Source organism: Erinaceus europaeus, chromosome 9, assembly GCF_950295315.1.
Source record: "Erinaceus europaeus chromosome 9, mEriEur2.1, whole genome shotgun sequence".
NCBI lineage: Eukaryota > Metazoa > Chordata > Mammalia > Eulipotyphla > Erinaceidae > Erinaceus > Erinaceus europaeus.
This window is the reverse complement of record NC_080170.1, coordinates 47,681,493-47,705,377: the sequence shown is the minus strand read 5'-3', so window position 1 is coordinate 47,705,377 and position 23,885 is coordinate 47,681,493. Positions and strand designations below refer to the sequence as shown.

The window sequence follows — 23,885 nt, the reverse complement described above, 5'->3', positions numbered from 1 at the left end:
ATCATTTTAAAATGAGAGTAAGAACCAGAGCATTGCTCAGCTCCAACTTACTTTGGTGCAAAGAACTAGACCTAGGACCTTTGGAGACTCAGGCATATAAGTTGCTGCTATTCAAACCTGCCAATAATTTTTTTTTAATCCCTTGGAAGAATCATTTGTAGTATTTTGAATGGAGATAAACTGAAAGGGGAGGAGATATCGTGAGGCACTTGCAGCACTGCTTCACTTATACAGCAGTGGGGACTGGGGGCTTGAACCTGGGACCTTGTGTACTCAACCAAGTGTGTCACTACTAAGCCCATAACAAGTGTATTTGGTGCCAGGGATTGAACTTGCATAACCATTATTCTATCTCCTCTACCCTAATAGTACCCCTGCATAACTATGCCACAGTGGTGCTCTGGTTCTATTAACAGTTCAAATATCCTTCCATGGGGAGTTGGGCAGTAGGACAGCTGATTAAGCACAAGCGCAAGGTCTGGCTTCCAAGTGTAAGGATCCTGGTTCGAGCCCCTGGCTTCCCATCTGCAGGAGAGTCGCTTCACAGGCGGTGAAGCAGGTCTGTAGATGTGTATCTTTGTCTCCCCCTCCTCTCCCCATTTCTGTCTGTTCTAACGACATCAGTAACAATAACTACAACAATAAAACAAGGGCAACAAGAAGGGAATATTAAAATATCCTTCCATCTGGTGAGAAAGAATGCTTTTGTGGGGAGGGGTAGATAGCATAATGGTTATGCAAACATTCTCATGCCTGAGGCTGAGAAGAGGCAGTAAAATGAAATTTCCTAATAAGTACAGACCACTTCTAATTACACATGCACACCAATCAGAAACAATGTGGAAGTATAATGAAAAGATCTTCGTAGAAATAAATTATTTATTGCTTTTTTAAAAAATGAGCTAACAGCAAAACCCAAAAGTGGATTTAATTTGATGTAACAGAAGTAGAATATACTCCAGTAAATAAGGATTTCCAACTCACTGTATAATGAAACGTCAGTGGAATACTTGTTTCAGCTGGGATCAACTGTTGTTGGTCACTGCTACTTAATCCCCTAAATCCAGGCTGCTTTACACTGAAGGTGCTTTATACATAAGCATGAGTCTTAACTGCTCACCTCATCAGAAATGCAGTCAAAGGACAACCCCAGGGAAGAAGACGAAGCTATAGAGCAAGTTGGGCCTGAAGTCAAAATTTTAGTCTCATTATCTCAGTGGAAGAAAAGTAGCATGTGGTGTTCACTGGGTCTAGCTGTAGAATTGTGAGCTTGTGCTGATTTTTTCCTGTTTGGAAGTGTCTCTGGTGCCTGTATAGAAGGTCATGAGATGCCTTCCTTGGATGCTACAGTGGTTCCTGCCCTAAGATGATGGAAAAGATAGTTCTCTTTTCCTTAGGCATACTGGCTCGGTATCAGGAGTAGAGGTAGGGAGAGAGTGTCAACTCCGAAAGAGTTGAATACAGTTTTATCTCACAATGGCTACATTAGGCAATTTTAGAGCCTCAATGAGATAAATCATTTTGCAGTACCTGTGAGATAGGCATCTCTTGGGTTGGACTCAAAAGATGGACAGCTACTCTGCTGTTGAAAATATGCAATTCCTTTTAACTAACAAATCAGCATTTAAGTGTTGTAGTTGAGCATGTCTTCTTCACACCATCCCCTCTTTGTGGCCTCCATGTAGACAGATGCATTGCATTGCTGCATTGTATATTCCATCTCAACCAGTTGGCGGCAGCCAATGGTTAGCTTCTCCCTAGGGGGTTCAATTGTTGGAAGGTAAATGAAAAGGAACTTACAACATGCTAACAGGTTTGAAATAACTACTTTGAGATAATACCATCAGAAGAAAACAAAACGGAGAGGAAGAGAGAGAAGAAAAATGGGAGGATAAGCATATGGTACTCAGATTCTTGGACCACCATAGTGAAGCTCTTGGGGGATTCCTAAAATCCAGGCAAAATGGCTCCAATTAGACCTATTAATGGAATGCTATTTTAGTGGTCTCTGAAGACCTTCCCCAGCGGGAGACTGGTTGATAATTATGGTGTTCTGATCCAAGAGGTAAGCAAATGCTGTGGCATTGATTGCGTATTTTTTTAAATCGGTTTGGGAGTTCAAGAACAGATGGATTGCTGGATATCAAGAGAGCGTGCCTCTTGACAGGAACAGATACTGGAGAAATAGCACATCAAGAATATTACAACTAAAAGAATTGGTGAGATAAACACACAGCACCAGAGTCTTGGCAAATTTGAGTATTTCATGGGAGAGATTTCACTGCTCCCAGGTCAACACATATTTTTTTTTTCTTTCAGAGAGACACCACAGCACCAGCACTGTCCTCTGGGTGCTGAGGCACTTCCATGTAGTTCTGGGGCTCAATTCAAGCTGCAAACTGCAAGGCACTACCCCCAACCAGGTGAACTATCTCCCTAGTAAAACAAATATTAATAACTCAGTGAGAAAGAAAACAAAATTATGCCCAGCCTATGCCACGCCTACTCACAACTTCAAGTTTTCCAAAGTTGGCACAGGGACCAACAAACTGGATTAAGTCATCAGAGTAACAATTTTTATGTAATACTGAATAGAGACAAATCAAGAGGGAAGGGGGAAGACAGACAAGAGACACCTGCAGCACACCACTCATGTAGTTTCCCCTTGTCAGGTGGGAACGGGGAGCCTGAATCTGGGTCCTTGTCTTTTTTTATTTTTATTTTTTAATATTTTCCCTTTTGCCCTTTTTTAAATGTACTGTTACCGATGTCATCGTTAGATAAGACAGAGAGAAATGGAGAGAGGATAGGGAGGACAAAAAGGGGGAGAGAAAGACACCTGCAGACCTGCTTCACCACTTGTGAAGTGACTCCCCTGCAGGTGGGGAGCCGGGGGCTCAAACAAGGATCCTTACACTGGTCCTTGCGCTTTTGTGCCACGTGCAGTTAACCCACTGCGCTACCACCCAACTCCCTTTTTAATATTTATTCCCTTTTGTTGCCCTTGTTGCTTTGTCTGTTTTAACACATACACTTTACTGGGTGTGCCTGCCCAGTCTCTAGCAGGCTTACAAACTGGAGTTTACAGTCCAGTTCCCATGGAACCTGTTCATATCCATGAAGAGATGGTCTACAATGGGTTCATGAATATACAATATCCAGTAGTATTTGCAACACTAGGTATTCAGGAGATTATAGTAAAAAATTGTCATATAAACTATACTTAGGGGCAGGAATAGATAGCATAATGGTTATGCAAAAAGACTCTAATGCCTGAGGCTCCGAAGCCCCAGATTCAATCGCCTGTACCACCACTAGTGCTCTGGTAAAAATAAAATAAATATACAAACAAACTGAATTTATTACTTCTGTGGGCCCTAAGATCACTGAGCCATCTCTATGGTGCTGGGGAGAACCATTAGCTCTCTTACTGCCCACTCACTACAGATCCTTTGATCAAAGGAAAAAGAAGTCAGCCCACCTCAGAAATGGTCGTAGTGACAGCAAAAGGAAATACATCATATCCTGCACAACCTCACTTCCTAAAGATGTGTGGTTTCCTGAGACTAATTAAAACCTGACTTTTGGCTCTGTGTTACTCTAATCCTATTTTCTATATTTAGAGTACTTAAACTTAGTGTTGTATTGTTGCTCTTTTTTTTCTTTTTGCCTTCAGGGTTATCACTGGGGCTCAGTGCCAGCACTACAAATCCACTGCTCCTGTGGGGTTTTTGGTTTTTTTTTTTTTTTCCTTCAATTTTTTGGATAGGACAGAGAAATTGAGATGAGGGGGAGATAGAGAAGGAGAAAGACACCTGCAGACCTGCTTTGCCACTTGTGAAGCAACACCACCACCACCACATACCCCTACAGGTCCTGGTGTGAGTCCTTGCACTTTGAGTTTAAGTGAGCTGCTGCCCAGCCTGATGCTAATTCTTTATAATGCAGACAACCCCCCCCCCCAGAAGACCCTAAGAAATTCCACGTTTATGAAGCTCTTTTATTCTTAGCCTCTTAGCTAAGACAGCGTGAAAGAAACTCCTTTAGTAATCGTTCTCTGGCCAACCCACTAGTTAACCAGCAAGCTCTAGCTCCTCTTTTCATTCTAGTGCTACTTGACTTAGTAGAATCTTCCTTCACAGACTGTTTCCTAAAGCAACTTCTCACTGCTGACTGAGCATAGCAATTGGTGTTTTTTCCATTGTGAGTGGTCTATGCTAGAAAATAATTGCTGAGCACCTAGGGCGATTGCTCAACTGGTAGAGCACTGAACTTGCATGTGTGAGCTTCCAGTTCAATCCCCAGCACGGTATGTACTAGAGTAGTGCTTTTTCTTTCTTTGTCTTATGCCAAGCATAATATTCTGATATTACATATGAGAATATATATTAAATAAAAAATTTTTAAAAATATATTGAATTCCCTTCCCCTGTGGCTTGTACACAGAGTGGCAGAGTCTGTGTACAATAGGAAAAAAATTGCCACCAGGATCAATGGTGGATTTGTAGAGCTCGAGTGATAACCCTAGTGGCAAAATAAATAAATAAATAAATAAACAAACAAAAAATCTATCTACACTAGGTCAAAGATAGAAACAGGATAGGAACATGGATCAACCTGCCAACATGTCCAGCGAAGTAGAAGCCAGAAATCCCACCTTCTGTACCCCTAAAAGGATTTAGATCTACACTCTCAGAGGGGTAAATGTTAGGGGGAGATGACCAGAGGGGTCTAAACTCCAATTCCATCAGGACCTGGAGAGAGATGAGAAGAAGAAAAAAAAGGAAGAACACTAGAAGTAGTAGATGAGACTTGAAAAGAAGGGGGGGGCGTGTCAGGCAGTGGTGCATTAAGTGCACACAGTACAATGTAGCACAAGGGACTATGCAAGAATCCTGGTTCAAGCCCCCAGGCTCCCCACCTGTAGTGGGGGTTGCTTCATAAAATGTGAAATGGGAGTCGGGCAGCAGCGCAGTGGGTTAAGCGTATGTGGCGCAAAGCCCAAGGACCGGCGTAAGGATCCCGGTTCAAGCCCCCGGCTCCCCACCTGCAGGGGAGTCTCTTCACAGGAGGTGAAGCAGGTCTGCAGGTGTCTATCTTTCTCTCGCCTCTCTACATCCCCTTCTCCATTTCTCTCTGTCCTATCCAATCACAACAACAATAATAGCTACATCAATAAAATAAGGGCAACAAAAGAGAAAAAGTATTTTTAAAAATGTGAAACAGGTGTGCAGGTGTCTATCTTTCTCTCCCCCTCTCTACCCCTTCCCTCTCAATTTCTATCGTAGCCAATAAAAATGGAAAAAATGGCCACCAGGAGCAGTGGATTTGTAGTGCTGGCACTAAGCCCCAGCAATACCCATGGAGGCAAAAAAAAAAAAAAAAAAAAGGGGGTGGGGGGAAGGCAAGACCATAGAAAAAATGGGCATATGTGTGTGTGTGTGTGTGTGTGTGTGTGTGCATTCGCGCATGTGCATGTGTGTATGTACAGATAGTTATAGAAATAATAACCCATATCTCTGATCTAGGGAGAACTAATGCAGTCTCCAGTCAAGGGAATGGGGACAGAGAACTCTGGTGGTGGGAAAGGTATGGAATTATTGCCCTATTATAATTTTGTAAATCAATATTAAATTACCCCCCAAATTTTTTTTTAAATTCTATCTGCCAGGAGTCGGGCGGTAGCGCAGTGGGTTAAGCACACGTGGTGAAAAGTGCAAGGACCGGCCTAAGGATCCCGGTTTAAGCCCCCAGCTCTCCACCTGCAGGCGGTGAAGCAGGTCTTCAGGTGTTTATCTTCATTTCTCTGTCCTATCCAACAATGACGACACCAATAACAACAACAATAATAACTACAACAATAAAACAACAAGGGCAACAAAAGGGAATAAATAAATTTAAAAAATTAAAAAAAAATTCTATCTGCCCAAGTCTTCACAAATTAAAGCCAAAACCATTGTCTTTTTCCCTCTCCAATTGTACAAATACTGTATGTCTTTTATAATGATCTTTTAAACTTCTGTCCTCTAATCTTTTCTGGAACAGAGTTCAAGACTGGAAACGGCTTCTATTTCCTTAATATATTAAATATTTTTAAATATTATATTTATTTATTAATGAGAAAGATAGGAAGAGAGAGCAAGAAAGAACCAGACATCAGTACACGTATTGATGGGGACTGAACTCGGGACCTCATGCTTCAGAGTCCAATGCTTTATCCATTGCGCTACCTCCCAGACCACTGTAATATACATATATTTTTTAATATTTATTTTTACTAGAGCACTGTTCAACTTTACCTTATGGTGGTTCTGGGGATTGAACCTTTGGTGCCTTAGGCATGAAAATCTCTGCATAACCACTGTGTTATCTACCCAGTCTTCTAGTTCAGTAATGCTATATTGCTCATGAGAGTTCTATAACACTGCCAGTATTTCTCCTATTGCCTTATGAATAGGTATCAAACTTCTTTCTACTAAATATCAGGTTAAGTAACTGGAAATGTGGCCAAATCAACTAAAAATAATTTCAGTGTAATGTAATTTATTTACACTCTAAAATGACATGGTAATAGTGAATTTAAGTGACTTAATTTCAATGTGAGGTGCAGTTTTTCTAAAACCTTTTCCAGATACAAGAAGAAAGTTTAGCAATGGATAAATGCTAAACATCTGTAATATGTATCTCAAAGGAAAGAAAAAACAGAATGTGATGCATGTTAACAAACACAGTTTGTAAGATCTAACATCATACTCAATGGTGAAAGACTGAAAAAGCTTTCTCCCTATAAATCAGGAACAAGAAAAACATGTCCACTTTCACCACTTCTGTCAACATTGTATTAGAAATTCTGACCAGAGTAATAATAATTTTAAAAAAGGAATACAAACCATAAACAAAAATGTGAAATTACCTCTATTTATAGATTATAAAGAATTCACAAAGGAATTAAAAGCCAGTAATTTGCAGAAAAATTGCAAAATAAGAGATTTTTAAAAAGAGATAAAAATCACTTGGATTTTTATGAACAATGAACAAGGTACAAAGGAAATGAAAAAAAAAATTCCATTTACAACAGCATGAGAAAGAATACTAAAGTATACATTAAGTAGTGGTCCAGGAGGTGGCGCAGTGGACAAAGGGTTGGACTCTCAAGCATGGAGTCCTGAGTTCAATCCTGGGCAGCACATGTACCAGAGTGATGTCTGGTCCTTTCTTTCTCCTCCTATCCCTCTCATTAATAAATAAATATTTTTAAAAAATACATTAAAACTAAAAAACATAAGGCTGGGGTCAGGTGGTAGCGCAGCGGGTTAAGTGCAAGGACAAGTAAGGATCCTGGTTCGAGTCCCCAGCTCCCCACCTTCAGGGGGATATCACTTCACGGGTGGTGAAGCAGGTCTGCGGGTGTCTGTCTTTCTCTCCCTCCTCTGTCTTCCTCTCCTTGCTCCATGTCTCTCTGTCCTATCCAACAACAACGACATCAATGACAACAACAATAATAACCACAACGATAAAAAACAACAACAAGGGCAACAAAAATGGGGAAAATAACTTCCAGGAGCAGTGGATTTGTGGTGCACGCACTGAGCCTCAGTGATAATCCTGGAGGCAAATAATAATAATAAGGCACCCCAACCTTATTTTCCCCAAGAGCCCTGTAGTTTTGAATGTATGACTGTGTCTAATGCAATGGCAATATTAGAAATGGCTAGGTCTGTCGTGATAATAGAACAGTATATAAACTTCATGTTTGAGAGTTCAATACTTTTATCTGTTGTACCACTTCCCAAGTTTCTGTCATTTTTAAATGAACAAATACATATTTTTAAGCTTATCAAGAGTAGGTTATACAAACAGAAGCTCTTGGGGGTCTCCAGTAATTTTTAAAAATCACTTAAATTTTTTTTTTATTTATTTCCCTTTTGTTGCCCTTATTGTTTTTATTGTTGTTGTTATTGTTATTTGATGTCGTCATTGTTAGATAGGACAGAAAGAAAGAGAGAGAGGAGGGGAAGACTGAGAGGGGGGAGAGAAAGACACCTGCAGACCTGCTTCACCACTTGTGAAGCGATGCCCCTGCAGATGGGGAGCCGGGGCCTCGAACTGGGATCCTCATGCTGGTCCCTGTGCTTCACGCCACATGCGCTTAACCCGCTGCTCTATTGCCTGACTCCCTCCAGTAATTTTTAAAATATAAAAGCATGTTGAGGGAGGTCGGGCGGTAGCGCAGCAGGTTAAGCGCACATCGTGCAAAGCGCAAGGACTGGCAGAAGGATCCCAGTTTGAGCCCCGGCTCCCCATCTGCAAGGAGGGTCACTTCATGGGTGGTGAAGCAGGTCTGCAGGTGTCTATCTTTCTCTCCCGCCTCTGTTTCCCCTCCTCTCTCAATTTCTCTCTGTCCTATCCAACAACAACAACAGCAATGATAACAAGGGCAACAAAGCAGGAAAAAATGGCCTCCAGGATCAGTGGATTCATAGTGCAGGCGCCGAGCTCCAGCAATTACTCTGGAGGCAAAAAAAAGCATGTTGAGGCCAAAACATTTGAATGTCAGTTTAAATATTATAACATCTCAATCCATGTGTGTGAATTTACATATATATACCTAGTTCTTTTGTATGTGTATCATGTTTCACATTAATAAAGACTGAAAAATTCAGCACAGTGAACACATAAAAAGAACCCTTCACTAACACCAAGTGGTGCTGTACATGGTAAAATAAATAATTAACTTTTTACATGTTCAATCCATATACAGATATAACTTACCGATACTCTGTCTGTGAAACACAATTGTAAAGTTCCTGGGCAGTAAACTGGACATTTTTATTTACCTGAAAATAATCAAAGTATAGTCGTGTAAAATACACATTAAATGCAATGAGTAATGAAAGAACAACTAAAGTTGGTCTATATTTGAAGGGAGCAGAATTTCCAACTTCTAGTTATTGCATTAAGGGACTATAGTAACAAGTGATCATAAAGCTCTATATGTAGAAATGTCAGTCCTTAACAACAATACAGAAGTAATAGGGGACTTAAACACCCTACTCTCTCAACTTGATAGATCATCCAGGCAGAAAAATCAATCAAGAAACGAAGGAACTAAATGAAGAGATAGATAAACTAGAACTATTGGATATTTTCAGAGTAAAAATGGTGACTTCACCATTTTCAACCCATCTTGGATGGAGCTTGAAGAAATCATGTTAAGCGAAGTAAGTCAGAAACAGAAGGATGAATATGGGATTCATTCACAGGCAAAAGTTGAAAAACAAGATCAGAAGAGAAAACACTAAACAGAACTTGGACTGGAGTTGGTGTATTGCACCAAAGTAAAAGACTCTGGAGGGATGGGGGCAAAGGTTCAGGTCCTAGAACAGGATGGCAGAGGACCTAGTGGGGATTGTACTGTTGTATGGAAAAATGAGAAATGTTATGCAGTACAAACTATTATATTTACTGTCGACTGTGAAACATTAATCCCCCAATAAAGAAAGAAAAAAAAAAAAAAGAAGTATCAGTCCTTGGCAGGGGTATAGCTCAGTGGAAGAGAGATGTTCCACATGTATGAGGCCCTGGATCTGATCTCCAGTGTACAAGCACACACACATTTTAATGGGTAACGGGCTGGCAAAATAGCTCACTTGGATTAGCAATGTGCATGACCCAGGTTCAAACCCAGCCTCCACAACACTGAAGGGAGTTTCAGTGTCGTGGTCTCTTTCACTCTTTCCCTCTGTCTCTTTCTCCCACAGTCTCTATCTTTAAAAACAGAGAAATAACAACTTGATAGGTTCATAGCACCAGAAGAAATGGGATATGCCTGTTAGTGGTAATTTCCACAAAGCAAATAATTACCTTGTAGACAGAAAAACCATACACTCCAAGAAATACTCAATTTTACTACAACTGGTTCCTAACTCAACTTTGTAATGCACATATTAAAAACCTCAAAAAGTTAAAACTATGCCTACAGATCTGGAGTAGATTTATGGTCACAGAGACAGACTATTATAAGTAGAAACAAACATATTGCTTATGTCCCAAACTTGATATTAAATTGAAAGGAAAAATTAACCATTCAAGCATTTTTAAACACTATGGATGAGCCTTCAGAAATTATTATTGAATAAGCTCTACACCCATTTAAATAACGAGCATTATAAACTGTGTAGAACTGTTTGGCTGTTTAGGGGGGAAAAAAAAATTGATTTGTAAAGTACACTGGGATCTCACTTGCTCCCCATGGCTCTCACTTCAGGAGCTAGAGAACCGGCTGCTACATAGGAAATGAAGTTGCAGCTTCTTTTCCAGTAACTAGTGGTTCTCAAATAGGACATCCTTCTGGGGTAGGTCAGGAAGGCAGTAGAGTACTTCTAGTTGACACAGTGACTATGACAGTTACTGGCATTTAGTACCACAGAAGCAGGGATCCTAAAAGCCTTGCAGTGACCACACATGAGAAAAATGACCTTTCCAATGTGCCGGGCACACCCCCGAGGAAAAACCACCATGCTGGAGAAAGCAGCCATTACCAGATCTCCTAGATATTTTTACCTAAGAAAATGAAAGGAAAACTACAGAATGTCGCTGGCAGACTTGTGTGGCACTCAGGAATTTAAAACATATTAACAAATAAAGTTCATATTTTTTAGAATGCCCACCATGTTTATTTATATGAAAACTCCTCTATAATAATCAACAATGAAAAATATTTCTCATACCTCATACTTGATTAGGGAATTATAGAGGGTCTCAATATCTTCATAGTTACTGTTTGGGGCCAAAATCCTAAAAATCAATCAATCAATCAAATAAAGACAAAGTGAACAATTAAAAAAAATAGCAATGTTTAGAACTTTTATCAAAAACCATATACATACAGTGAGAGAAAATTTATAATAAGCTTATTAAAATGTTTAGAATTCTGTTTGGTTTCATTTATCAATCAAAATAAATAACTAAGTGAACTTAGTTAAATAGAAAAAATAATAATGGGGACCGGTCATAATGGGGTGGGGGGTAGATAATATAATGGTTATGCAAACAGGCTCTCATGCCTGAAGCTCCAAAGTCCCAGGTTCAATCCCCTATACCACCATGAACCAGAGCTGAGCAGTGCTTTAGTAAAAAATAAAGACAAAAAAACAGAAAAAAGTATGAAAATATTTTTGCTTACCTATATTGACACTTGCATCATTAATTCATGAACCATAAGCATTTCTTTTTTTTTTTCTTTTTTAAAGATTTTATTTATTAATGAGAAACACAGGAGGAGAGAGAAAGAACCAGGCATCACCCTAGTACATGTGCTGCCGGGGATTGAACTCAGGACATCATGCTTGAGAATATGATGCTTTATCCACTGTGCCACCTCCTGGACCATGAACCATAAGCATTTCTAAGTGAGATTATAGTTCATGTTTAGAGGTATAATTATACAGGTTTTTAAAAAGGTAGATAGAAATGTAAAATACATTTACATATCACTTTTTTTTTTTGCATCCAGGGTCATTACCAGGGTGCCAGCACTATGAATCCACTGCTCCTGCTAGGCATTTTTTTCCATTTTATTGGACAGGACAGAGAGAAATTGAGAGAGAAGAGGAAGATAGAGTGGGAGCAAGAAAGACACCTGAAGACCTGTTTCACCTTATGAACTGCAATGTTTTCATAGTCTGTAAGATTTACTATCACAAAATCATAGGTTTTAAAGATTATTTATTTATTAATAATTATGAGACAGTGAATGCATGAGAGGACAATTGAGAGAAAGAACCAAAATACTGCTCAGCTCTGGCCTACGGTGGTTACCAGGCTTTGAAACTACAGCCTTTGGGGCCTCACATAGTCAAGTTAATGTTTTCTGACTTTTTTTTTTTATATTTATTTATTTATTCCCTTTTGTTGTCCTTGTTGTTTTATTGTTGTAGTTATTGTTGTTGTTGGATAGGACAGAGAGAAATGGAGAGGAGGGCAAGACAGAGAGGGGAAGAGAAAGATAAGACACCTGCAGACTTGCTTCACCGCCTGTGAAGCAAATCCCCTGCAGGTGGGGAGCCGGGGGATCAAACCCGGAACCTTCCGCCAGTCCTTGTGCTTTGCACCACCTACGCTTAACCCACTGCGCTACTGCCCGACTCCCAGTCAAGTTAATGTTTTAACAGGCCAAACTATGTCCCAGGCCAAGCAAAAACAGTTTTGTTTTTTAATTTGTGCCTTTTTTTTATTGTTGCAGTTATTGATGTTGTCGTTGTTGGATAGGACAGTGAGAAATGGAGAGAAGAGGGGAAAACAGAGAGGAGGAGAGAAATATAGACACCTGCAGACCTGCTTCACCGCTTGTGAAGTGACGCCCCTGCAGGTGGGGAGCCAGGGGCTTGAACCAGGATCCTTAAGCTGGTCCTTGCGCTTTGCGCCACCTGTGTTTAACCCACTCCACTACTGCCCGACTCCCGAAAAACAGTTTTAATGATAAATAATAGCATACTACAAGAAAGACAGGTAAATGAGTCACAAGAGATAATGGATGTATACATACAACTCTTGCAGGGAAGCATCTCAGTTCATTCTCAGGACAGCAAACTGGCTACCTGAAGGAAACTATTGAGAATCTCACTGAAGGTTGGGGATAGTGCCATGTGTAAGAGCCAAGGATTTGTACGCCTGAAGCCTAGATGTCCTGGGTTCAATCTCTGGCACCACCATAAGCCTGACTCGAGTGCTGCTCTGGTCTCTCTCATAAAAACGTATTTTAAAGCTGGGAGTATGGATCGACCTGTCAACGCCCATGTTCAGCGGGGAAGCAATTACAGAAGCCAGACCTTCCACCTTTTGCACCCCACAATGACCTTGGTTCCATACTCCCAGAGGGATAAAGAATAGGAAAGCTATCACGGGAGGGGGTATGGAGAGAATTCTCATGGTGGGGATTGTGTGGAGTTGTTACCCTTCTTATCCTACAGTTCTGTCAATGTTTCCTTTTTATAAATAATAAAAAAATTTAATTAAACAAAACAAAACATATTTTAAAGTGCACTAACGATGTGCAGATAAGAACCAGAAATCCATGACTAGAGAAATGACTCAAGTGAAGGGGCCAGGCACTGGTTAAGTGCACACACTTCAGTGCTTAAGGATGCAGGTTCAAGATCCTGCTACCCACCTGCAGGCAAAGCTTCACAAGTGGTGAAACAGGGCTACAGGTGTCTATATCTCTCTCCCCTCTCAATTCCACTCTCTATCCAATAATAAATAAATTAACACACACACTCACACGTAAAAGAAAAACGATTCAACTGTTAAGTGTCTTGGGCTCTCATGTCTGAGTTTCCCAGTTCAATGCCCAGCACCACATGTACCAAAGCGTGCTCTGGCTTCTTCCTCTCCCTCTTTGTATGAAGCTCTCTATGATATGTAGTCAATAAAATAAATCTTAAAAACAACCAGAAAAAAAACCCTGAGAAATCCTTTGTCCTTTTGTTCAACAGTTATTTGAGATCCATAGTAAGCCAAACACTATTTTTCAGCCCTTAGATGCATGAGTAAACAAAAAGACAAAGGTTGAGAGTAGACCAAATATTAAAGTTCTAAACGATGTACAACAGAAGTTCAGAGGATAGGAAGATAATGAAGAATTAAGTCTCATTAATAGCCGTCAGATAAATCTTTTCTCCATGATTTCAAGTGCTGTTTGTAAATAAAAGAAACGAGTCATCCCTGTAATGAAATACAGGAATTTCAAGTTTCTAAGAAATAAGTAATTTTCTCCAAATATATTGATTATTTGAGATAGAAAGTCAAATATTAGGGGCTGGGTGGTGGTACACCTGGTTGAGTTGACATGTTACAGTGTGCAAGGACCCAAGTTCAAGTTCCCAGTCCCTACCTGTAGGGGGAAGCTTTGCAAGTGGTGAAGCTGTGCTGCAGGTGTCTCTTTGTCTCCCTCTCTATCACCCCTCCCCCCTCGAGTTCTGGCTGTCTCTATCCAATAAATAAGCAACAATAATAAGATAATTAAAAAAAATAAAATCAAGTATTACATTCTAACTTTAGAAAGGTTTAGTGATAACTCCAATATCATTCAGATATACCCCACTGTTATAGTAAAAATAAAACTGTTATTGGGGGGCCAGGCGGTAGCACAGCAGGTTAAGCACACATGGTGCCAAACTCAAGGACCAGCGTAAGGATCCTGGTTCGAGCCCTGGGCTCCTCAGCTGCAGGGGAGGTCACTTCACAAGCGGTGAAGCAGGTCTACAGGTGTCTATCTTTCTCTCTTCCTCTCTGTCTTCCCCTCCTCTCTTGATTTCTCTCTGTCCTATACAATAGCACGACAGCAATGACAACAATAATAATAATAACAACAACGATAAACAACAAGGGAAACAAAAGGGAAAAAATAGCCTCCAGGAGCAGTGGATTTATAGTTCAGGCACAGAGCCCCAGCAATAACCCTTGAGGCAAATAAGTATATAAACAAAACTTATTTTTTTAAGAAAAAGAAATACATTGTAAAGGTTGCTGTAGAAGGTGTTGTTCTCGCATAGAGCCCCCCCCCCAGATAAACTAATTCCCCAGTAGACCTGATTATTTTTATTAAAATATACTCAATTTCGGGTTGAACTTAAGATTCCAAAATATCCTACAGCTCTGAGTTTCAGAGACTGGAATTTGACCTGGTATTAAAAAAAAAAAAGCAAACTATTATCAACAAGTTTGTTCAAAGTATACAAAAATTAAATGCAGTCAAATGACCTATGAACTTTCATGTTTCAGTAATTACCCACACAAAAATTCTTAAGAGGTCAGCCTTTTCTATAGCCCTCTGATTTTTCTCTTCTACCAGTATGAACACACAAAAAACTCTTAGAATCAAATTACCCTTCAACAGCAACTTTTAAAAGAATAATAGAGTAAAAGAATCAATACTTAGAGGAAATATTTTGAAAAAATAACCATTTCTACTTATCAATATATTCACTTTTTAAATTTTTAAAAATTTATTATTGGCTAGAAAGAGAGGAATTGAAAGGGGAGGGGGGGAGATAGAGAGAGAGGGCAAGAGAGATACCTGCAGTCTTACTTCACCACTCATGAAGCTATCCCCTTGCAGGTAGGGACCAGGGGTTTGAACCTGTGTCCTTGCACACTGTAATGTGTGTGCTTAACCAGGTGCACCACCACCTGGCTCTTCAATATATTCACTTTTGTCCTTTTATTTATTTTTAAGATTTTTTCCATAAAGGCTTAAAGAAAGGACAGACATCTGCAGCACTGCTCTAGCATAAATGAAGTGTCCCTCATTGTAGGTGGAGAACAGGGGTTTGACCTGGGTCCTCAAGCAGCACAGCATGTATGATCTAGAGGGTGTGCCACTACCCACCCCCCTTACATTTATCCTCTTAAAAGAAATTCAGTACAATCGAATGTGTCACATTATCAAACACATACTTGTTTAGATGTATGTTATATAGTAAGAACTATGGAATATATAAAAGGCATACTTAGTTGTCTATCTTCAGTTCATTTAACATGGTTAAAATTGCTGCTCTAGAATTTTGGAATCAGAATTTGGGAACAGAAATCTGAAATAGGATTTGATCTGCAATCTTTTTCTTAAATTAAAAAAAATTATTTATTGGATAGAGACAACCAGAAACTGAGAGGGAAGGGGTAAATAGAGAGGGAGAGAGACACCTGAAGCCCCACTTCACCACTTGTGAAGCTTTCCCCCTGCAGGTGGGGGGGGACCAGGGGCTTGAACCCGGGTCCTTGTGCATTCAACCAGGTACACCACCACCGACCCCCAGCAATTTCTAACTCTCTTATAAATCAAGTCTGAGCTGAACACACCTTAGTTTCCTTTCTAACCACTTTAATAACAACATATAATATCTTCTTGTTTTTTTTATTTTCTTTCTTTTTTTTTATTATCTTTACTTATTTACTGGATAGAAAAAGTCAGAAATTGAGAGGGAAGAAGGTGATAGGGAGAGAGGCAGAGAGACACCTCCAACACTGCTTCACCACTTACAAAGCTTTCCCCTGAAGATGGGAACCCAGGTCTTAAACCCAGGTCCTTGTACATTGTAACACAAGCTCAACCATGTGTGCCACAACCTGGCTCCGATAATATATTGTTGAACACTTATTCCAAGAGACACTTTTATATCTGTCATTTCCAAAACATTTAACAACCCAAATTTAACTAAATGTCAAGTTTCCTACTTTTCTGCATACCTGTGCAATGAGGAGAAAGTAGTATTTCCCACATAAGGTTAATATATATGAAGCAGATAAAATAATGCACCTATAGTGTGTAGCATAATACCTGGAAGAAGCTCAATAAATATTTGCTGTTATGATAGCCAGCTTTCAAAAGTAATGAGTGTGCTTAACCAGGTGCGCCATTGTGTGGCCCTGAGTTTTCAAAAGTAAAGATCTATGATTAGTATTGTAAAACAACTTGTCCAAGACAAGAGTGGCTTGCTATAAACCACTAATTCCCCCAACAAAATGATTAAAAAAAAATAATAAAGGATTACAAAGTAGTAAAGGGTGTCCAAATGTCAACTGCCCTGACATCCAAGGATAACGAATGACCATCCTTCAGCCATTTCATGAAAATGAAACAAAATTCATTTAAGATAGTTTAAGAATTCCATATATGCAAAACAAACAAAAAAAACTTGTCCTTCCAGATTCAATCCCCTAAAACCTTGAGTTTTCTATTTATCACAAGTAATTAAGCAACTTGTTAATATGAACTTAACAAATTTCATTTTCATCCCAGCCAATATTAGATAAATTATTATTATTATTATTATTTTTTTTACCAGAACACTGTTCAGTTCTGGTTTGTGGTGGTGAGGAGGATTGAACCTGGGATGCTGGAGCCTAGGCATGACAGCCTGTTTGCATAATCATTATGCTATCTACCCTCCACCCCAATAAATTATATTCTTAAGAAGACGACTATGGCGGTGGTGGGGGGGGGGCAGGAGTAGTGCAGCGGGTTAAGTGCACATGGTATGCAGCAGAAGGACCAGCACAAAGATCCCAGTTCCAACTCCTGGCTCCCTACCTGCAGGGGGAGGGGGATCACTTCACAATCGGTGAAGCAGGTCTGCAGGTGTCTCTCTCCTCCTCTCTATCTTTCCCTCCTCTCTCAATTTCTCTCTTTCCTACCCAACAACAACAGCAATGGCAACAGTAACAACAACAAGGGCAACAATAACGGTAACAATAAGGGTAACAATCAGGGGCAACAAAATGGGAAAAATGGCCTCCAGGAGCAGTGCAAGCACAGAGTCCCAGCAATAACCCTGGAGGCAAAAAAAAAAAAAAAAGATAGAAAGAAAGGAAGAAAGAAACTATTGCAGGGGGTTGAAAATCCCTTTGCATAACCATTCTGCTGTCTACCCCTGCCAAACTACTATTTTAAAAATACACACAAAAAGGTAAAAGACAAACCTAAAATTAAAAAGAAAAAAATGCACCAATTTTAAGTGGAGATTGCTAAAGTTCAAGTAAAATTTGTAGAGTGAAGCAAGGAAGTTCCCATTTCTAAATAGAAAGTGTTTCCTCATTTTCAACATGGTAGGTGTAGATGTACACATACATGGGTGGTGAGTAATGACGATAAAAGGAGTGTGTGGCACATAATTCTGACAAAAAGACAGTGATATCTAGGGAGTTGTGGGAATTCAGATGGGAGAGGGTGATATAAAAATATGGAGATTGGGTGGTGGGAATTGTGTGGAGTTGTACCCCTCCTACCCTATGGTTTTGTTAATTAATCCTTTCTTAAATAAATAAAAAACTATCTGGGAGTCAGGCGGTAGTATAGCGGGTTAAGTGCAGGTGGCGCAAAGTGCAAGGACTGGCTTAAGGATCCCAGTTCCAGCCCCTGGCTCCCCACCTGTAGGGGAGTCGCTTCACAAGCGGTGAAGCAGGTCTGCAGGTGTCTATCTTTCCCTCCGCCTCTCTGTCTTCCACTCATCTCTCCATTTCTCTCTGTCCTATCCAACAATGATGGCATCAATAATAACTACAAAAATAAAAAACAACGGGGAGTCGGGCATAGCTCAGTGGGTTAAGCGCAGGTGGCGCAAAGCACAAAGATCGGCATAAGGATCCCGGTTCAAGCCCCCAGCTCCCCACCTGCAGGGGAGTCGCTTCACAGGTGGTGAAGCAGGTCTGCAGGTGTCTGTCCTTCTCTGCCCCTCTGTCTTCCCCTCCTCTCTCCATTTCTCTCTGTCCTATCCAACAACAATGATAACAACAACAACGATAAACAACAAGGGCAACAAAAGGGAAAATAAATAAATTAATTAAAAATAAATAAATAAAAAACAACAAGGCCAACAAAAGAGAATAAATAAATAAATATGTTTTAAAAAATCTAATTATCTGCCCCACGTGCATGAGGTGGCTTTGCAAGTGGTGAAGCAGGTTTTGCAATTGTCTATCATGCCCCACCCCCACCCTTCCCCTTCTTTCTCAATTTCTCTCCTATCTAACAACAGCAGCAACACCACCACCAACAGAAAAAAGATGGCCAACAGCAGTGGATTCGTAGTGCAGGCACGGAATCCCTGTGATAACCTGGAGGCAAAAAAAAACCCAAACCAAACCAGCCAAACAAACAAAAAACAAAGGGCCAAGCAGTGGCACACTCAGACCTGGGTTTGAGCCCCTGCACCACAGCTGCAGGGGGGTGCTTCACAAGTGGTGAAGCAAGTCTGCATGTGTCTTTCTACCTCTCTATTTTCCCTTTCTCAATCTCTCTCTTTTTTTATTTCTTTATTGGGGATTAATGGTTTACAATCAACAGTAAAATTCAATTTTTCTTTGTCCTGTCCTACCAAGTATCACAGGAAGGTAAAAAGGAAGGAAGAAAGGAAGGAAGGAGGGAAGGAAGGAAGGAAGGGAAAAAAAAAAGGAAAAATGGCCACCGGGAGAGGAGGATGTGTGGTGCCAGCACAAAGTCCCAGAGATAACTCTGGTGGCAATAAAAAAAATTAAACAAAAGATACCTAATTATTTAAGGGAAGAAAAGGCCAAACCTCCTGACAGAGGACCTAGTGGGGGTTGTATTGTTATATGGGAAACTGGGGAATGTTATGCATGTACAAACTATTGTATTTACTGTTGAATAAAGAAATAATAATTTTAAAAAAGGCCAAACCTCAATAAAAGTAGGTCAAGAGGCAAGAGGATGGCTCAGTGGGCAAATTCATGCTATTCTACATGTGCGGGGCCATGGGTTTGCTTCTTGGCACTATATGAGAGCACCATGAACAGCACAAAAGACAAAACAGTGCTTTGGTGTTTCCTTCTTTGCCAAGTTGCAGAATAAGTACTAGGTTGGGGACGTGGCTCAGTAGTCCTGTACAAGGATGAGGTCCTGGGTTCATGCCCCAGATCCACTAAAAAAAAAAAGTTCAACCTACACATGGGTAAACGTGTCCTTCTAGACAAAGGAAATTAATGTAAAAGGCTACAAACATCCTGCACACTGGCAGAGTTAAAATGCCGGAAGTCTCTCAAGATTTTCAATTTTTTAAAATGTGTTATTTATTCCCTTTTTGTTGCCCTTGTTTTATTGTTGTAGTTATTATTGTTGTTGTTATTGATGTCATTGTTGTTGGATAGGACAGAGAGAAATGGAGAGAGGAGGGGAAGACAGAGAGAGGGAGGGAAAGAGAGACACCTGCAGACCTGCTTCACTGCTTGTGAAGCAACTCCCCTGCAGGTGGGGAGCTGGAGGCTCAAACCGTGACCCTTGCGCTTTGCACCACCTGCGCTTAACCCGCTGCGCTACCGCCCGACTCCCATATTTTAAATTTTTTATCAGAGTACTACTTAGCTCTGGCATAGGACATATGCTTCAGTGCCTCAGGCACGAAAGTCTGTAGTGTAAACCAATGTGCTGTGCTATCTCCTCAGTAGCTATTTTTCTTTTCTTTTTCTTAAAATTTTATTTATTTTCCCTTTTGTTGCCCTTGTTTTTTATTGTTATTGTAGTTATCATTGTTGTTATTGATGTCATAATTGTTAGACAGGACAGAGAGAAATGGAGAGAGAAGGGGAAGACAGAGAGAAGTAGAGCAAGACAGACAGACACCTGCAGATCTGCTTCACTGCCTGTGAAGCGACTCCCCTGCAGGTGGGGAGCCGCGGCTCGAACCAGGATCCTTATGCCAGTCCTTGGTGCTTCACACCACATGCGCTTAACATGCTATGCTAGCACCCGACTCTGTGATCTTTATTTTCTACAGAAGTCTAGTAAAACATTTATTTCAACAATTAGCTTAGTCTGCAAAAAGGTCCAAAGATGTTATCATTGTGTCAATTGAAAGGTAACCATGTCTAAATAAACTTTCTAAAAATGTCAAGATTTTTTAACATGCAGTATTAATAAACTATTTTTTAAAAGAAAACCCAGTCTTTAAAACTGCTGAATCATTAGTGAGTCAGCAAAGTTGCTGTGACTAAAGGATACATTTTTCCAGAAGTAAAGTTGGCTACATTGATATATACTTTGTTCATATATTTAAATGAAATAACACAGCCTGGGAGTTTACACAGCAGGTAAAGAACTGGATTTGCAAATTCAACCCCTGGTGTCCACTATGGCAGAGTGATACTCTGGTTCATTCTCTCGTTCTCTCTCTGTTAATAAACAAAGCTTACAAAGGAAGTAAGGGATTAACAAGAAACTTCATTTTTAGCAGTTTAATAAAAAGTACGTGTAAATCACTCACAGAAACTGCTAAGTTCCATCTTCTTGCTTTCTTTCTTCTTCCTTCCTTCCTTCCTTCCTTCCTTCCTTCCTTCCTTCCTTCCTTCCTTCCTTTCTTTCTTTCTTTCTTTCTTTCTTTCTTTCTTTCTTTCTTTCTTTCTTTCTTTCTTTCTTTCTTTCTTTCTTTCTTTTTTTCTTTTACCAGAACACTGCTCAGCTCTGGCTTATGGTGGTGCAGGAGACTGAACCTGGGACTTTGGAACCTTAGGCATGAGAGTCTTATGCTATCTACCCCTGCCTGAAACTGCTAAATTTTCCAACTACAGTTGTTTTAGAAAAGCAATTTTAAAAAGACTTTAGTGAAAGAGAAAGTGAGAGAGAACACAACCACAGAACTGGTCGGCTCTGGCTTATAGTGGTATCAGGAGTTGAACATGGGACATTCAGAGCCTCAGGCAAGAAAGTCTGATGTGTAACCACTGAACAACTGGGTTGTCAGAAAAGTCATAACTGATTTTTGCACAGGAAAACACTGAAATTGACTTTTTTGACAGCACAATGCATCCTTTGTCCTATAAAGTTTTTCAAACCACAGTTACAAAAATGTAAGCATTTAGTAAAGTTTTGAAAACCAAAGCACACACACACAAAAATCACCTTATTTCCTCAAATTAAAAGCAGAACTCTCATGTGCTAAATTCACATTTTATGACCAGTCATAAAAGTCATGTAGCATATGATCATGTCCAAATGTACCAGCTAGCATTCGCTTATTGCTATATTTAAAATCAAGCAAACTGGGAGCTGGGTGGTTAAGTTCACGTGGTGCAAAGCCCCGGCTCCCCTCCTGCAGGAGACCCCTCCTGCAGGAGAGTCACTTCACAGGCAGTGAAGCAGGTCTGCAGGTGTCTGTCTACCTTTTACTCTTCCGTCTCCTCCCCTCTCAATTTCTCTGTCTTATCAAATAAAATAGAAAGAAAAGGGAAAAAATGGCTGCCAGGAACAGTGGATTTATAGTACCTACACTGGGCCCTAGTGACAACCCTGATGGCCAAATAAATAAATAAGAAAATAAATATTTTAAGATTCAATATATTTGACAAAATAATATTAACTCCTATAACATCTTAATTTAAATGTTCCTTGTCTGAAAGGTTAAAAAAAATAGTAATCTTATTAAGTTTAGTTCGCTTTTTTTTTTTTTTTTTGGTCCTTCAGGGTTATTGCTGGGCTCGGTGCCTGCACCATGAATCCACCACTCCTGGAGGCCATTTTTCCCCCCTTTTGTTGCCCTTGTTGTTGTTGGTTATTATTATTGCCATTTTTGATGTTGCTTTGTTGTTGGATAGGACAGAGAGAAATGGAGAGAGGAGGGGAAGACAGAGAGGGGGAGAGAAAGACAGACACCTGCAGACCTGCTTTACCTCCTGTGAAGTGACTCCCCTGCAGGTGGGGAGCCGGGGCTCGAACCGGGATCCTTATGCTGGTCCACATACGCTTTGTGCCACATGTGCTTAACCCACTGCACCACAGCCCGACCCCCTCTTTTTTTTTTTTTTTTTTTTGCATAAAAACACATATGGTTTATTTTTGTTGGCGCTGGGAATTCAACCTAGGGCTTCACACATTGGAAAGATTCAGTTTCTTTATGATTGAGCTTCATATCTAGCCTGCCAGACACACATTTTGGATGAGAGTAATGGTAAATAAAAATATGGCCAGGGTGGGTCAGGCAGTGGTGCACTGGGTTAAGTACACATAGTATGAAGCACAAGGATCCTGGTTTGAGGCCCCTGCTCCTCACCTGCTTCACAAGTGGCGTCTTTCTTTCTTACTCTATCTCTCCTTCCTCTATCTCTCCTTCCTCTCTCAATTTCTTTCTGTCCTAATAAAAAAAATGGGGGGGGGGCGGGTGGTGGCGCATCTGGTTGAGCGCACTGGTTACAGTGCACAAGGACCCAGGTTCGAGCCCCCAGTCCCCACCTGCAGGGGAAAGCTTTGCAAGTGGTGAAGCAGGGCTGCAGGTATCTCTGTTTCACTCCTTCTCTAGTCCCCCCTTCCCTCTCAGTTTCTGGCTGTCTCTATCCAATAAATAAACATAATTTTTTTTAAAAAATGGAAAAAACAGCCACTAGGAGCAGTGGATTCATAGTGTAGGCACTGAGCCCCAGCAATAACCCTGGAAGCAAAAAAGATATATATATATATATATCCAGAACACTAAAAAATTTTTTTAATTTGCTTTTTTCCCCCTTTTGTTGCCCTTGTTTTATTTTTGTTGTAATTATTGTTGTTATTGATATTGTCATTGTTGGATAGGACAGAGAGAAATGGAGAGAGGAGGGGAAGACAGAGAGGGGGAGAGAAAGATAGACACCTGCAGACCTGCTTCACTGCCTGTGAAGTGATTCCCCAGTAGGTGGGAAGCTGGGGGCTTGAACCAGGATCCTTATGCTGGTCCTTGAGACTCGTGCCACGTGCGCTTAACCTGCTGTGCTACCGCCCAACCCCCAATATCCAAAACATTTTACTCTGCAGAGCCTGTGGCTTTAGTTTTCGATCTTCATTATTTGAGAACTACATTGGTATAAAGTTTAACAATGAAAATTTTTTTATTATCTTTATTTATTATTGACTGGATACAGCCAGTCAGAAACTGAGAGGGAAGGGGGACACAGAGAGGGAGAGAGAGACAGAGACACCTACAGCACTGGTTCACCACTTGTGAAGCTTTCCCCCTGCAGGGGGGGACCAGGGGCTCAAACCTGGGTCTTTGCATGCTACAACATGTGCACAGGTGTGGCACCACCCAGCCTCCAGTTTAACAAATTTTTTTTATGGCCTGGAAGGTGTTTTAATGGCTAGAGTGCTGAACTTAAAATGCATGAGGTTCTGAGTTTTATTCCCAGAATAAATGCCAGAGTGATGCTCTGGTTCCCTTACTCTTGTGTTAATAAATCCATATATATATATATATATATATATATATATATATATATATATATATATGATATTGTAAGTTTCTTGTTGACTAGTGAATGCTAGAATGAATTAACTTTTTGTACATATTGCCCTCTGCTGGCTGTTTAAGAAGTTCCATTACACCTCTAAAACAAATGAGAAAGTTTCT

The 23,885-nt window shown here is 40.3% G+C and overlaps 1 protein-coding gene across 3 annotated transcripts in view; it reads right to left on the bottom strand.

The window, feature by feature from the left end:
- Positions 1-861: 861 nt before the first annotated feature.
- SWT1 (SWT1 RNA endoribonuclease homolog) overlaps positions 862-23,885 on the bottom strand; it is a 70,176-nt gene continuing 47,152 nt past the window's right edge. For all 3 annotated transcript variants that reach the window (XM_060197836.1, XM_060197835.1, XM_060197837.1), the window contains exons 17-19: positions 10,731-10,797; positions 8,773-8,837; positions 862-1,757 (exon numbers count right to left, since the gene is read on the bottom strand). In XM_060197836.1, coding sequence (XP_060053819.1) covers positions 1,625-1,757; positions 8,773-8,837; positions 10,731-10,797 — 265 coding nt within the window. In that variant the 3' untranslated portion in view covers positions 862-1,624. The remainder of the gene's footprint in view (positions 1,758-8,772; positions 8,838-10,730; positions 10,798-23,885) is intronic.